At 46.8% G+C, this 15,934-nt stretch overlaps 1 protein-coding gene across 10 annotated transcripts; it reads right to left on the bottom strand.

Moving 5' to 3' along the window:
* Positions 1-3,723: 3,723 nt before the first annotated feature.
* Positions 3,724-15,421, bottom strand: LOC135397607 (uncharacterized). 10 transcript variants are annotated; one of them, XM_064629217.1, is made up of 6 exons: positions 15,134-15,421; positions 11,195-11,286; positions 10,998-11,087; positions 6,410-6,430; positions 6,280-6,325; positions 3,724-3,880 (listed from the first exon to the last, which is right to left on the bottom strand). In XM_064629217.1, the coding sequence occupies exons 1-6, from the start codon at positions 15,237-15,239 to the stop codon at positions 3,732-3,734; spliced, it is 504 nt and encodes a 167-aa protein (XP_064485287.1). In that variant the 5' UTR covers positions 15,240-15,421; the 3' UTR covers positions 3,724-3,731. The 10 variants fall into 10 exon arrangements, with proteins under 10 accessions (XP_064485287.1, XP_064485289.1, XP_064485292.1 ...); XM_064629219.1 differs by having other exon boundaries at positions 3,724-4,199; positions 11,003-11,087; positions 15,134-15,300; XM_064629222.1 differs by having other exon boundaries at positions 3,724-4,199; positions 15,134-15,291.
* Positions 15,422-15,934: the final 513 nt, after the last annotated feature.

Genomic DNA, 15,934 nt, shown 5'->3' with positions numbered 1-15,934 from the left:
GGCCGGAGTCACACTGGTTATACACGTGCTCCAAACATGTATGACAACATGTCTTCAAACATGTATGGCGTATGTATAATGCTCGGTCACACTGGTCATACAATTCTTGTTTGACAACATCGTGTGATTCAAACTCTTGTATGATTATACATCGCCTAGATTGGTCAGGATTGGACCCGAGATTGGCCTTCTTCTTCGTCCTGTAACGTTCCAGGGGACTGCTTCTTCTTCTGCTTCACCTCCTTTTTGCTGGCGCACTCTCTCCTTGAGTCATCAAAGAAGTTTAGCTCCAGGCGCCAGGAGTAACTATAAGGAAAGAGGTTGTAAATTGAGAAGCGATTACAGCTTCTAGTCCCGAAGAGTGCAATTAGTCCCCATTTAAGTTCCCTGACCCTGAAATTTACTCTCCCCGCTGCAAATAGTCTCTAAACTTGATGAACTTCCAAAACGCACCAACTTCCAGGCATTTTGTCACGAAACGGACTACTGGTTGTATGGCAATACGTCTAATCCCGAAAATCACTAAAATTGCTCTATTTCTACTACTACTATTTGAGGATCAAAGGCGGCTAACATAGTGCTCCCCGTGGGATAGAGAAGCGTGCATGATTGTTGTGCGATAATCCATGTACTGTGAACCAAAGCGTCCCGATGATGTCATGATGAGCTCAAGGCCGTCAACTGCTGCTTGCAAGCGAAAGGAACATTTCAGCGGCGCACGATAGATGGCATCGTGCGCTAACGTGCGCCAGAGCCGTTTATAGGGAGAGTTTGGCCATTCTGTGATCTTTTGCCGCCTCGTGGGTGGAGCCCATTTTGACGTCAGAGTCGTCGTTGCGCCGCCCAGAAAGCCTGAATCCAAGCAGAATCCGCTTATCAGCCATCTAGTGCGCGCCATATTGATGCTGTCCGTCAGCTTTGTTGTCGCAATGAATGCAATCTACAGGAATAGCAGGCTTATGACCCAGAGCTGCCTCTGATAAAGGGGGGTTTTGTTGCCAAACTGAAAGAGTTCAAGGACGAAAGGCTTTCGAAGGACAATGTACGCATGTGTCTTCCCGCCTTGCATCGTAAACAACGATCAGCATCAATATGGCGTCGGCGACCGGCTGACAACGAGACAACAATAGAGCACGGCGAGGGAGGTGGCTTAGCCGTGACGTCGCATGACGCGCGTCAAGTTAGGCTCCTCCTAATGGCCAAACTCTCCCTATAAATGGCTCTGACGTGCGCAGTGCGCGTGGGTAACGTGGCGCGGGAACAAGATGGCGCATGCTCGCTCTTGGAACTCACTGTCGATACTCTGAAGGATAGCACATTTAGTGACTCTAGTTAGCCGGAAGGCGGAACATAGCAACAATGACATGGCAAACTGGTTGACTGCTGCGACTTCACCTATGAGTACAGGGATTATCCCATTACGTTCGAAGGCTCAAAGAAGATGCGTCCCATTTCGGTTCGGGCGAAATTTGGCTTTTCGCTTGAACGAAACGACCGATTCGGACGCATTACGAATCGGTGAGCGAGTCGTGGGGAGCGCGGTTTCGTACGAACAACCGACCCGCGCTTCGTTGTATTGGAAATGGGCGCCGCCATTAGTGCTGCCACCCGCGGTAGTCACAGGAACGGTGCACGTGGGGACTGCCGTTTGCAGAGTTCCTTAATTTTCCCGTGTGTGTTTTCGTTTTATTTTCCCGTCCGTTTGGGTTCATTTAGTGCCCGTTCGTTTTCTCCCGCTCGGGAGCCGATGTATAAAAGATATCGCATCGACCAGCACTCTTCACGTGAACAACTGTGCATCGCTGAACCAAGCAATCTTTCGAACGTTCATACGCTACTCAGATGTTTACCGGATAGCTAGTTGTATTGAATGTTACGTTATCGTCAGTCATACTCATTAAAGACCACCAGTATTAGTCCCAATGGGAAGAGCGATTTTGGTAGTCCACCACAGTTGTATCTTCGCTGGGAACGAGGCTAAGGAGCGCACAGAGACTGGTGGTTTGAGAGTAGCGTGGCAAAGTCTATACTAATGGAGTTGCAGTGAGACTGCAGTGGGTTTACTGCTCCCGACAGTGTATATCCTCTACGGTAAGTTGTTGGACGTAACGACGTATTCATTAGGGCATTTCACACGCGTCAGCGACCAGTTGCGGCGCCAGAACATGTGCTCTGTGTTGGAAAGTTTGTGTGCATACGCGAGGCGCATTAAAGCCATGCAAAGTGCTCATCTCCCTGTTCCCTGTTTGGTCTAAGCATCGTAAGCACACCGGTGACTACCCTTTCTCAAAGCGAAATTGCCCCCTACATTCTCTTGATCCATCAACGTGGGATTAAGTCTCCCAACTGCGCCGGCGTCTGGTTGAGAGCTGACAACACTGTGACCGACGCGGCTCGTCTCAGCTACCGCCTACCGCAAAGGGAAAGATCCACCAGGACCCAGTTGCTGCTCAAGTCCATCTGGAATACATTTGTGGCTGAGCGCCGGTCGCTAGAGCGTACTCCATGATTGAACTTCTCGGAGCTCTGGGACTTGTGCATGGGACGTGTTCTCAAATTTTCCGAGAAGGAATTCCGCCATACTCTCAACATCCGGTGTCTGCTCTTGCCGTGCATTGCTCCAAATTTAGACATACATGACAGGTGTAAAGCCAAGAGATGAACGTATCTTGCCAGTGTAAACTACTGTTGTTCTTCGGCGACATGGTAACCTATCGCACCCGCTCAGCGTGCCTTAGACGGGGTCGTCACACAGCACATTTTTGGAAGGAGTCAACAGAACAAGGTGTCATGTAAAACTTTTGTTTTACAACATGTTTTACTGCGATATTATCGGATAAAAATTACCGTGGTATGAAAGAGGTCCAATACGGCGCATAGAAACAGCAAACGCGTTTGTTATTTTATAAATGGTTTGGCCGCCGATCACGGACGCTGCAATCTTTAAGGGCACGTGTGCGTTCGCGTTTGCTGTGACGTGCGACCAGGACCTGTCCAGAATGCACTGCGTTCGCCCAGCCCGCTTTCGTCTCTGGAGCAATACATTGAAGGGCACCCCTGTGGTGTTCAGTCCCCCTGCCATGAGCATCCATATGGTAGCTTTCATTGGGGTGCACTCTATACCATGGCGAATGCCACGACTATTAGTGGACTATTAGGGTGCCCCCGCTCATCGTGCTGGTATACGATACACCGGGATCTTCTAAAGGCAAGATCAAGAGGATCCTTCTGGCCAAAACCTACTCTGGGAGACTTTCGTAAAACTTGAAGGAACATGCCCATGGCTGTCATGGAATGCTTCGTTACGGACGTTGACCACGGAACCACGGGAAGTGTTCGTGTTCGTGGAAGTGCCTTCGTGAGGGGCATAAGCTAGTAGGTGCCAAGTACGTCACCTACCTCAGTCTCCACAGGCCCCTGCTGTCCATTTCAATGACAATCTGCACAGCAATTGCTGCCGTAATTTTTGTGCTATACCCTTCCTGATGCTGAATGATACCTGCGAACACTTAGTGAAAGTATCGCAATCAATTCAAATCACAGCCCCTTTGTTATGGGCCCGGCAAGCTTCTATGGCAGCAGGCTATGATAACATGATTGTATCACAAAGGGATTGAACGACAGAGAGCAGCCGCGAAAGGTAACGATGAGGTCCTCTGGCAAGTTAAATCAGCTCGTTGACGGCGAGAACGCCATGCGAATAACGTAAGCTCACACCAGGGCAGCATTTGTTATATTTTTTTATTAAGACACACAGGGTACTCCTGGAACACTGGATAACCTCTTCCCTCGTCTTCAGCAGCGTCCTGCCTTACGTGCAACCTAAACTTTCCTCCGATTGATGACGAGTAGAAATGACTCCAGCGCTGCAGTTCCAGGGCTGTCAAGAGTAGTGTACTGTTGCAAATACAGGACGCAGGTAGAGAAGTATCGGCTATTTCTCAACGGAGTTCACGTGGTTATCTGTGTTACTATTTGGATATTTGCCTTCTAATGTATGTTTGTTGAGATTGCGGAATTGTGTCTATAGCGTGACAGAAGGCATCTCTCAACATAATATCGCTTTTAAGTGAACCAATACTTTTTTCTCGCTCTAAGATTATGGCATACATCTGTCGTCACAGCATAGGCTGCCTGGCACCTCAGCCTCCTCAATACAAGGCGTCGTGATAGCGTTTGACGCAATTATAGAGAATCCACTGAAAAGGAAAGTACAGCGAATTAGTTTAATGAATATCCCTGCCAACCGTCGGCCGCCGCACGAACCCCTGGGACGGGGCGCTATGGACACAGCATGTTCTCCGTAAGGTTGTCGATAAACCCACACCTATTTGATTTCTGGTTTGGTGCGCTATCAATTACACTACGCCTACATCTCGCCTTGTGTCTTGATGAGGGTGCGATGTCAGCGTAGGTAGCACACCTAACCGGCAATCAGAGGTGTGGGTTCGATTCCCGCGCTATGCACTCGCTGCAGTCTTCGAATTATTGCTTGAACGTCGGTTAAGCTTAAATATTGTAGTTGTCTGAGTCGGTCGTTCATCCTCTGCAATTTCACGACTTCGCATTGTCCAGGGACATACTAATCGTACTTCTATACAAACCATTCAGCTTTATATAGTCAAATTTGGCGAAAAGGGGATGGTGGGCTTCTACTACTGTCTGCGCTCGTGCTCTGTGCAGTATACGGCACGGAGTAGGCAAGCATCCTATCGTGATCCTATCATTGCAGCTTCTCGTCCCCTAGACTGCAATAACTCCTTCGTTCTAGTCTCCTAACCGCGAAATTTACTCCCCAGGGCTGCAAATAGTCATCGAACTTCGCTAATGGTCTCCTGAATGCAACAGTCTACGTAAATATACGCTCTTCGTGAACTTGATATTTATATTTGAATTTGATAAATAAGGCTATATAACTTGGCTAACTTAGCCATGTTTCATCCACACAGAGGTCCTTTACTTGCGAAATTGTGCCCTATATGCATGTCGCAAGGTTTTATGTCACTCGGCATATCACGGCTGACGGTTTAATTCGAAGTATTTTCATTCATGCACATTAATTTTGCACCTGGTTCTATTATAACAGATCGTGAAATGCAGTCCCCACTCTGTGACATTCATTTAGTCCCATGCATTTACTCCCTCAAGAGACTAATCTAATTTTTGTGGCAATGCATTTAGTCTGCAAGAGGCACCCTGAAAGGGACACTCTCGCCCAAATCGGGTGAACAAACTGGAACTTTGTATAGTAGATGAGGCAATTAAACACAATACAGCATAAGTCACACAACGCATAGTTACAAACGTATATTAAATTATGGCAGTTGAAGAACAGGCATCAGCAGCGGGATTGGAACCCAGACTCTTGATTGCCGGTCACCATGGCGGCAGTAGCATTTCTGACCGATATTAGAGGATGTGGGTTCGAATACCCGTTGCTCGTGCCTTTTCTTCAATTCCCATCATTCAATTGAACAAAGTGGTTTTCACAAAATCTGCATAAGTTTACTGTAAGAGCGGACGCCGGATGTTGAAAGCGTTCGTTCAACAAGTCACGCCCACGAAACTACGGAAGACGTCACGTTGACGTTAGACCGAATAGACCAATGGGTGAGCGCACAGGCAAAGCAGCCATCTGCAGTGACATGACGCGTGTGGCGGTTCCTGGTCCATGAGGGTTTCAGTTCTTGCGACTGCCGCGCGATTATTCGGCAAGACGCAGCAGGTGTTGTTGCCAGCATAGTTCATAGGTAGCTATGGAGGTCGTATATATTGATTCGATTTATGTGATAACCGTGGCGTTTCGGGGCAAAATAATCCTCACTATTTGCATCCCCAATGACGGAGAATAGGAAAGACGTGCTTCCTGAGCAGGTCATGGTTCACGAGACCGTCCCTTTATAACTGCGGTAATATGGACACTGGAGATGTCTCGTGAACCATTTCCATATTTCCACCGCCCTAGTGCTGGAATGTCGAACGTCGTATCCCCCCCCCCCCCCAAGTAGTCATGGCAACGCTCCTACGGACTGGCACATCGTGTGACAGAGTAACAAGAGAAAGCATGCAGAAAGAGTGAAATCGCATATCAGTCGTCGGCCTCCACGTCCACGTAGTTTAAGGCGGCGATGACTCACCCCCGCCCCCCGCCCCCCCCACCCCATCTAACATGACGGCACCCTGCAGGTAGCTGCGCATGCGCATACGCTTACTCGGAAGTGGTCCATCGCCTTCCCGTGATGCTGTCCCACTTGGAATTGGCGTGCGAGCGATACTTACATAAAAAAATTATAGAGACTCGATGAAACACGTACAACACGGTGTTCTGCAAATTCGAAAAAAGAACGACCTCCGCTTTCAGCTACACTCTAGCTACGGAGCTGAACAAGGAGACATTTCAGAAACTTACGGCATCTGAATCGTTCTTGTCCTGCAAAGAGGAATTATGCGAAGCACATTAGATATGTGCCTCTATAGATGAATGCGAACGGCGAACCATTTTAGCAACGCACATTTCGCTAGTGCGCAACAATAAGAACAACAAACCTACGCCTGATCTCAGGTATGCCTGTGCAGCCCAGGATCATAACCAGATTGCCATTGCTTTCCTTACACATCGTACAATTGCACGGCCACCATTTCCTCTTTCATCGTTCGGTCTCAGTCCAGCCTGGGATTTCACTTGACTTCCCAGCTAATTAATGGAGCTTTTCGTCGAACATAAATATACAGGGTGTTTCACGAAAATCCCCCGGCCGAATAATTCGTGAGCAGAGGGCGCCATCGAAGAAATTTCTTTTTGGGATACTTTAGATATCGGCCATGAACTGAATAGTGAGCGGCTCATTTACATACGCTCACTAGTTAAATAAACATCCTAACTTTTCACTTTTACTTCGCACGCTTACGGAACCTCTGTTTTACGCATCGGGGCCTCCAGCGAAAAATATTGCAAGAAAAAAACCCGCCTCGACACTTAGTTTCCACATTTTCCACACACATTTTTCCAAGTAATTAATCGGTTTCGGGTTACATATTTCTTGCGCGGAGCAGTGCACCAATGCGCTCTTTGGATCAGCTATCCGGCTGTAAAGTCAAATTCGTGTTCATCCGCGCGTGGTTCACGCACGGGGGCGACGGAAGATTTGGAACAGCCGCAAGAGAGGCTTTGGGCATTCCTGGTATTCCTTTGGTATTCCAACGTCCTACGCAACACAAGCGATTTGAGTAACTAACTATATACGTATAGCGAATTCAACATATCCAATGGGATCGCGAGTAACCGAACGATGTTTATTGTTTACGGGTAAGGTGAGGCAAAATGTGCGTTTTCTGCTTGACGTCGTCTAATATTAGAAGAACACGACCAGCGGTACGGCTGAGTGGGTTGAAACATCCGCTTGTTGGTGGTAGTCAAGGTCGTGCTGAAGATTGTAAAGTGGAGGGTTCGAATCCTACCACCGGCTACGCTGTCTGAGGTTTTCCCTGGGTTTTCCGATAGACTTTCCTGACGAATGCCAGCAAGGTTTCCTCTGAAGTCGGCGCAGGACGTAAGACCCTTGTAACTTGAGTAGTGTATCCGTGCAAGAAATACTTTTGCGAGTAACGATATCAAACTAAGAAAACCTATGGCTACGCGTGGCTGCCTGTCCGGCTAGCAACGGCTTGTCTCCATGGGCGTGTCTGCTAAAAGTATGCCCGTGATCGTTTTATTCGATATAGCGTTGCACATGGGCATGCGCTGTAGGGACACCAAGGAGGAATTTTTCTTTTTTATGGTTGCAAGCAAATAACTGCGCGAATATGTGGCTCCAATGCTTAGCGGCCCGGTAACAGGGATAGTAGCCACGATGATGTCGCGGGAGTAATTTTCTGTAAATTTTGCTGCATTATTTGAAGTCGCAGTCTTATGCGCCATAGGAATCACCAGTTTATTGATTTTCGTTCGTATTGATCAAGACTCGACTGAATTATTAAAGTTGTAAACCAGACGGAATCGGCGGTTTTCAGAACGTTTCCGGCTCGAGTTCGATCCTCACAACAAAAGAAAGTGCAATGAATCACTGTGGTTCCAACAACACGTACGCTGTGCGTACGCAGGCGGGAATTGTGACAAAAAAGAAAAAAGTGTATTGCAAAGTAGTATGTAGCAGTAGCAGTACATAGAGAGTACGGGAAAGAATTTAATTGTGCCTTCAAGTGGGCAAGAATATAGCCAGGAACCCCCGTGTCAAACAGATAACATTAGAAGGTGTTAAACTGGGACTCCGCAACAAAATCAGCACAACGGTTGTGGTATATCCGTCATCTTTCGGATGTCAGGAACACTTGTACGAAATATCTTGGTGCTGTAGTTGCGTGCGGTGTAATGCGATACTGCAGGAGAAACGACTGGATGGACTCTTTCTTAGTTCCTCCTCTCCGCAGAGCTGTCTTGCGTCCGCACGGAATTTTCCGCTTGACCATTAGATTCCTTGAACGTTGAACTCGTGAACTGGGGTCCGTTATCGGCGAAGATTTGCTCGGGAAGTCCTTGCCGAACAAATACTTCTTGCAGCGTTGCTACGGTTGCAGAGGCAGATGGTGATTGCATATACGCAACCTCGGGCCATCTACTGTTGGCGTCAATGACAGTGAGGAAGTGGTGGCGTTGGAACTCTGCAAAATCGCAGTCAGTACAGGTCCACGCTGAGTTTGGAGGTTCCCATTGGTGCAGTGGCACGGGCCGCTTCTGCTCGCGGAACTCTGCACACTGTTCGCAACCACGGCAGAGTGTCTCGATGTCCTTATCTACTTTAGGCCACCACACGTAGGATCTAGCAAGAATTTTCATCTTTGTTTGTGCTGTGTGACCCGAATGTAAGACATCCAAGATTCTGGGGCGAAATTTGTGAGGAACTAACGTTCCCAAACGATACAGCCGTTCAGCACCGTTAAGTTCTGTTTGGTCGGCTGCGAAAGGTTCAGCATCCGATGGAACACGTGGGGGCCACAATGTAGCGGCATATCCGTGAAAACAGGAGGTCTCTGGCTGTCTCTTTTGCAATGTAATCGGCGGAGACTGGGAAACTAATGGTGTTAAGATGTACCGCGATGATGCCAGATTGACGTAATCTTTTATGGACTTTTCAAACTGAAGGTCTGGTCCTATTGGTAAACGTGACAAACCATCAGCATTTCCAATTGCAGTCGGAGACTTGTACACAATGTTATAGGAGTAATGAATGCAACAACTCAAGGAAAAGAGGCGCTGACGCCAGGAATCGAACCTTGGTCTTTTGATTTCCTGTCCGATATGCCACTTGTGCTGTTTGTGTCGTCCCTAAGTGTGGTCTGCCTCGGCCAAATCTCGTTGTTTACATTGTAGGAGAAGTTCATGAGGATTAGGACCCACCTCTGTAACCGATTTGCGGAGGATACCGGAATACTTTATACTGAACAAAAATTGTTGTCAGCGGCTTGTGGTCCGTATAGAGGGTGAAATGGCGTCCCCACAAATACTCATGAAATTTCATCACGCCGTAAATAATCGCTAATGGCTCTCGCTCTATCTGAGTGTATTTCTTCTCGGTAGAGGAGAGTTTCTTCGAAGCGCGTGCAATCGGGGGCTCCTTTCCATCGATGGTGTGAAAAATGACTGCTCCCAGTCCCTCCGAAGATGCGTCAGTTGCGAGAAACAGTGGCTTCGATGGGTCATAGTGGGCGAGTGACTCAGGCGCTGAAAGTTTACGTTTGAAAGTACGTTCTCCAAGGCTTCGGCACATTCAGGTGACCCTTTCCAGCAAGTATCCATCCGGAGAAGCTAGTGAAACGGAGTAGAGATATCTGCGAGCCCAGGTATGTACAGGTTGTAGAGCTGAATCATGTCCAACAATGCTTGCAGTTCCGACACGTTAGTTGGCATATCCAGTATAGCAGAAATCTTTTTCGGTGAGGGACGAAAACCTTCCTTCGAGACGATCTGTCCCAAGTACTCGATCTCGGTCTCGAAAAATGCACACCTTTCTTTCTTCAGTGTGAAACCAAAGTCACTGAGACGCTGCAACGCTTTCTCCAGATTGGACAGACGATGTTCAAACGTAGTGCTGGTGACGATGATGTCGTCAAAATAACATGCTACGCAGTCCAACCCAGCAGTCATTTGCTCCATTACTCTTTGAAAAATGGCGGGTGCCGATGCTATACCAAAAGGCATCCTATGGAACAAGAATAGACCCTTGTGCGTGTTGATGACGAGCACCTTCTTTGCATTGTCGTCCAGCTCCATCTGCAGGTAAGCTTTGGAACGATCAACCTTTGAGAAAATAACGCCTCCATTTAGCTTGGCAAACAACTCCTCTGGACGAGGAAGAGGATATATTGAGCGATGTCCAGCTGGGTATTCACTGTCACGCTGAAATCTCCGCTAACGCGTACAGCGCCATTTGGTTTGGGTACGACGACGATGGGTGTAGACCCAAGGGGAAGCTTCAACGTGCGATAGAACTCTATTAGTGACTTGTCGCTCCAAATCTCGCCACCGCGGTACCCTAAAGGAAACCGCAAACCTCCGTCCCGATACGTGTCATCTTGAAGGGAGGAATGTTGTGGACTGAGCACGAGTAAGATTATGAAAATGAGGAGGATGATGAAGCCGAACATGAGACGAGGAATAAACGTATATGTTCTCTGTGTCTGCGAGTCTAGGTAGACTACTACATTTACGAGTTAATTACTCGTAGAAAATATATGCGAATGTTGTATTCGGTATAAAGGGGGTGGTTCGTATTCGGTATGATGCTCACCCATTTGCTTTTCGAATCCTTAAGGTCTCCCTTTAAGAGAATGCCCCAGAGTAGCCGATATTTCGAATGGAAACTGCAGTTCTTCCGGGATAAAAGAACAACAACAGTCTCTGCCCGAAGTGCCGGCAACTCTCGCCCTGAGGCACATGTCTTTGTTTGGTTCGCTGGATTTTCTACCCATCTACATTTAGAAGAACGTTCAGTAAAAGTTACCTTACTAATTTCCAAGACCAGGCTGACGATGGCCAAAGCTATCGGCACCAGGACGTGGGTCATGTAAATGCGAGGCAGCTTCTGTTGCATCTAAAAATAGTGCCAAGAATCAGCATGTCGTACTTCCCGTACACTCGGGTGTGTTCCCACTGTACGCGTTGAAACTGCGTTCTTCATAGAAAGTGTAATATCCTTACAGCAGTCACGGGATGATGGACAGGATGATGTGCAGTACCAGATGGAGAGGCATGCAAAATCGTCACCCAGAGGAAAGCAGAATCTGACAACCCTGAAAGAAGTTCACAGTTAGCCGCAGTGCAGTGCCATCTGCGAGCAAGCACGTCTAACAGACATTAACCAGATAAGCAAGGTGCAACTTGCTACACCGTACTATATGTTACGGCTGGCAAAAAATTTCAAAAGTCATTGGCGATAAGGAGTTCAGAATGTTCTGCAAAATATTCGCTGTATCGCTGTACCTTGTGACGCCTTGTCGACATTAGCCACACGTCACTGTGACGTTGCGTCCCATCGACAAATCACGGCACACGATGGCTACACAGTAACTGATTGTAGTATTGGGTAGTGTGGTCAATTCGAAAGTGCTACATTCGTTTTCCACTTAACAATTCCACGCAGAACACGTAAACCGTGCCAAAAATCTTGAATTAATCATTCCACGCACGCGCACTATATTTTCAGCGCTGTACTGTTCCGCGAACGGAGATGAATATCCGGCAGTGCTGTTTCCGTAGTACCACATGTGTTCTGGGTGCAATCCTCGCGCCATAACCTGTCACAAAAGGGCTCTCTCATTGACGAGTGAAACCTCACTGAGCCTCAGTGCATAACTTAGTGTCGTGATAATGCGGGAGCTTCGTGACATACTGAGTTGTGTGGCCAATAGAGGGAGTTACGTGGATGATGTGTTTTGAATAGCATTGCATCAGTATATAGCCTTGCAGGAGCTAACGTAATTGAGCATTTGTCGCTTCCTTCTTTCACGGAGCATGACAAATGGAAAATGCTCCGTGCTTTGTTCAGTGCCTTGTTAACACCAGGATGAGCATAAGCTTCACAACACAAAGCCTAAGCGGATAGAAGGATTATTGCAAACAAGGCTTGTAAAAGGTGAAGGGCGCTAAAATCATCCGAGGAAGCAAAGCACTGGTTGCTTAACTGACACACGACAGGCCATATGTTCTATACAATTCTGCAATTTATGCACCATATTCTTCTGTTTCTGTAGCTAAAGGTATTCTATAAAACGGAAGGTAATGTCGTACGATTATCCGGTCTTTGGTCGACCCAACTTTTTTTCCTGGTTTTCAAAAGACTGGAGTTTCTCCAAGAATAAATTCGCGAATTCACCAATAACATCAGTGTTAAGCGATGATGTCCGTGTGTTCTATCGAAGAGAACCGTGAACCAGCACTTCACATACATAGGGAACGGGACACTCCCGTTGTATTGAAGTATGTTGGCATCATATCAGCGTCTTGGTGACAACACATGCACAAGCGACTACTTTGCAGGCTCAAGCTAACCAAGACAACAGACAACAAGCAGGAAGAGCACTCCGGATTAGGTACACCTGGTACACAAACACACTTGCCCTTCCTGAGACAGTGTCGGGGACGTCAGCCTTTTCGCTTGTGCGGTGCTGGACAAAAATTTCCGGAACACGCTCCAGCGCATTCCTTCCACAGGGTAGCGAATGGGACTGTACTGACTTACAGATATGTGCCTAGGTAACCAAGTCACCTGTTTGGAAGTCCGTACGGTACGATAGCGTGTCACGAAGGTGCGTGTGAGGAAGGAATGGGCCGGAGTGTGTTCCATAAACTCTTGTCCAGTGGTGTACCTTTCCCACTAGGGTTGTGCAGCTACAGAATATCAACGCACGCAGCTGTACTTCAAATCGCAGGGCTCCAGTGATCCAAAACTTCTTACATATATACACCTTACATACAAGTTACATATACACGATAATCTCTATGATCCTCTTGCACGTCATGACCGTGGGAACAATGCTTTATGTTATCTAGTTTTCTAATAGTTACATATTTTTATGCAAAAGGTCATGCCCCTGTTACGTAATATAACAAGTAATGAAATATGTGAAATGCAGGAAAACATATGCTAATCATATTATGGGTCAAGTTACCTGTATTATAAGTCAAATGGAAGGCAAGATTCCCTGCACCTTGAAGCTGTGAGAGCAAATGGCATGTACCGTGAACATGCGGTAAGATAACAACACCTGCCCTATGAATAGGGTTGCCACCTGTTCAGATTTCACCGAATAGTTAGGAAATTAAAAGCTTGCATTCGATGTGCGGGTAACCGGACGTAAAATGTAGGGAAATTGGCGAAGTCGGAGAAATTACCTCACAGCTGGAGGCTTTTCTTTTGCACCATTGTCGCCAAAGAAAGAGTGATAGCTCATACGAGCAGTCAAAGCTGCATGAAGGTACTGTATGACAAATTCTCACACAGTAACAGCACCACATTGAACCAATACTTTGAGATAGTTCACACATCACTGGGCAGGGGCATAATGCCAATGAAATTGACTGGAGCAACAAAAACGCGAAGCTATGCATTCCAGCCACCCAATCAAGGGCATTCCGCTTGTCTCGCCTTTCCTCGTGCTACCATCAACTTCTACGGGTTTTCCGCGTGACGCCCAGTTATTTGTGGGCTGAAATAACTAAAGCAACTTTTGGTTAAAAAAATGCAATTCATACACCGTGTTAATTCAAGTGTCTATGTATACAAAGGAAACTGAATTGTGCTTGCTACCACGCTGTAACCAAGTCCAAAGCTGCAAAATTAACATGTTCTATTAACGATTGAGACTTATGAGTGCATATACTGCCTCGTAATGAGTATCCAGTCTTGCTGCTTGCAGAACAACAGGCCTTACAGCAATAAGAAATAAGCAACGACCCCCCATCCGCCTAGTGTTCGACATTTGCTGATGGAAAAGGTGACAAGCCTACAACGAATAATCGTACGAACATAAGAGTATGCCAGAGGGTTCCCTTTTTTACTGGCAGCTGAGTCTTCGATGTAGCTCCGGCGTTGTAGCTCCTGCGATGTGGCTCCGGAAATTCCTTTAACATGACTGATCGCAGTCAAAGTAAATTTCGAAATTTCTTACGAGCTGTTTGTGCAATTTATACATTATATATTTATTTATTGATAATGCTGACCGTCTGTTGAGAGTCTAAGCATGACACAGTACAGGAACAATGCCGCAATGTAGATGAACACACATATTTTACGAATGCCGGGTTTCAAAATGTTTCCAGTCGCGAACTGGGCGCTGTTTCTCGTTGCGGTGCCCGTTTGAGCGGGGTGCCCTCCGTGTCGCACCGCGATCGGTAACGCATCGGCTATGCCGCTTGGTTGCGTAACTCAGGCTTACACAAACCATGAGTGCATAAATGGAGAAGCTGAACCTATTGTCACAGCATATGTCGTACTGCTTGAGGGCAGAAACGGGGAGAAACATCGTGGAACTAGGTTTGATGAGTGGGTTAAAAAATCGGACGCACCATAACACCCAGCAATTTGTTATTATTCGAAGAGAACTGAGAGATAGAATTTAGCAAAATAGATTTCGTTTTTATAATCGGACACTATGCAGGTCCTACAAATTTTGGCACTTCACACCATTCCTCCCGCCCTACTATTGACGATTTGAATACTTATTTTGCATCAGTATTCACTCCAGATAGTAGAGTCGTAAATTCAACACACTTACGATCATGTGCCAGCTATTTCAGATATTGAGTTTACATAACCATGTATTGACCTGCTGCCCTGCTGACGCGACGTAAGGAGGACCCCGTGACGCAGGGGCGGCGTAGAGAGCGACTCGCTCGATCGGGACTTCCATCGGATCCTCCAGCGTCATGTTTGTGACAGTGTATGACAGAGTATGACAGTTTGTGACACAGAGACATGTGAGTTTACTAATGTAAAACACAAGTGATGTAAAGTAAGCATTTTCAACGATTTTTGTCCGAGATTTGAGGTACTCCTGAGTCCTGACACCTAGTTCTTTTCTACCGCATCAATGTGTGTCATTACGCTTGCAAAAGCCTGTGGCATAATTTGCCACTTACCTGCAGCAGCAAACTTGCGTCGAGCCTTCGAATGGGTCGATTTCGAATTGATATCTTCATGCGCATGGACGGCTCGGATTGGATTGGAATGCGTGACAGATGGCATTGAAGAAGAAAGCCAGCGCGAAGACACGCGACATGCTCTTGAAAAGAAGAAGTTACGTTATGTTTATGTATAGTTTATGTGGAATATGTGTTACACCACCTGGCGGTGGCTATGCGCTGTTTTACATGCACAGATTTGTTATGTTGAAATATTGAAGAGGAATAGCATTATTTTTACCAATATTGTCATAAATTTTGTCCTTAGATTTCCTTTCGATACAACTTTTTAGTGGGCGAGGTAATTATGAGGAAACAAATGATCATCTACCGGACATGCAAGAAATGCCCCCCAGCCCTGACTCCATGTCGGAGAGTCGATACAGTCGAACATCGTTTATATGGCATCCCTCCTTTATGAACCTTTTTTGAACCCACTCAATGGAATCCGCATGGAGCTCTTCTTGGTTAATATGACACTTCGTTAATATGGCAATGACCGGTATTTTCAACGCAACCAGGGACGTGTACTTTACTCCCGTTACTATGACCGCTGGTCACTGAACCGGATGTTCTCCTGACCTACAACGGGCAAAACGCGGACACACTTTCGGGGTGACTCGTGATGCTCCTGTCTGACATACTTTAGGGTCACTAACTACACTCTTAAAAATGAACTTCACCGCATAGCACGCTCCTCGCCAACCATCATCTTGAATGATATCGTTATCTGCCCTGATTTGTTGAAAACGGGAGGCG

This window comes from Ornithodoros turicata, chromosome 6 (assembly GCF_037126465.1).
Source record: "Ornithodoros turicata isolate Travis chromosome 6, ASM3712646v1, whole genome shotgun sequence".
Taxonomy (NCBI): domain Eukaryota; kingdom Metazoa; phylum Arthropoda; class Arachnida; order Ixodida; family Argasidae; genus Ornithodoros; species Ornithodoros turicata.
The sequence above is the reverse complement of the archived record's forward strand: the minus strand, read 5'-3'. Positions and strand labels throughout refer to the sequence as shown.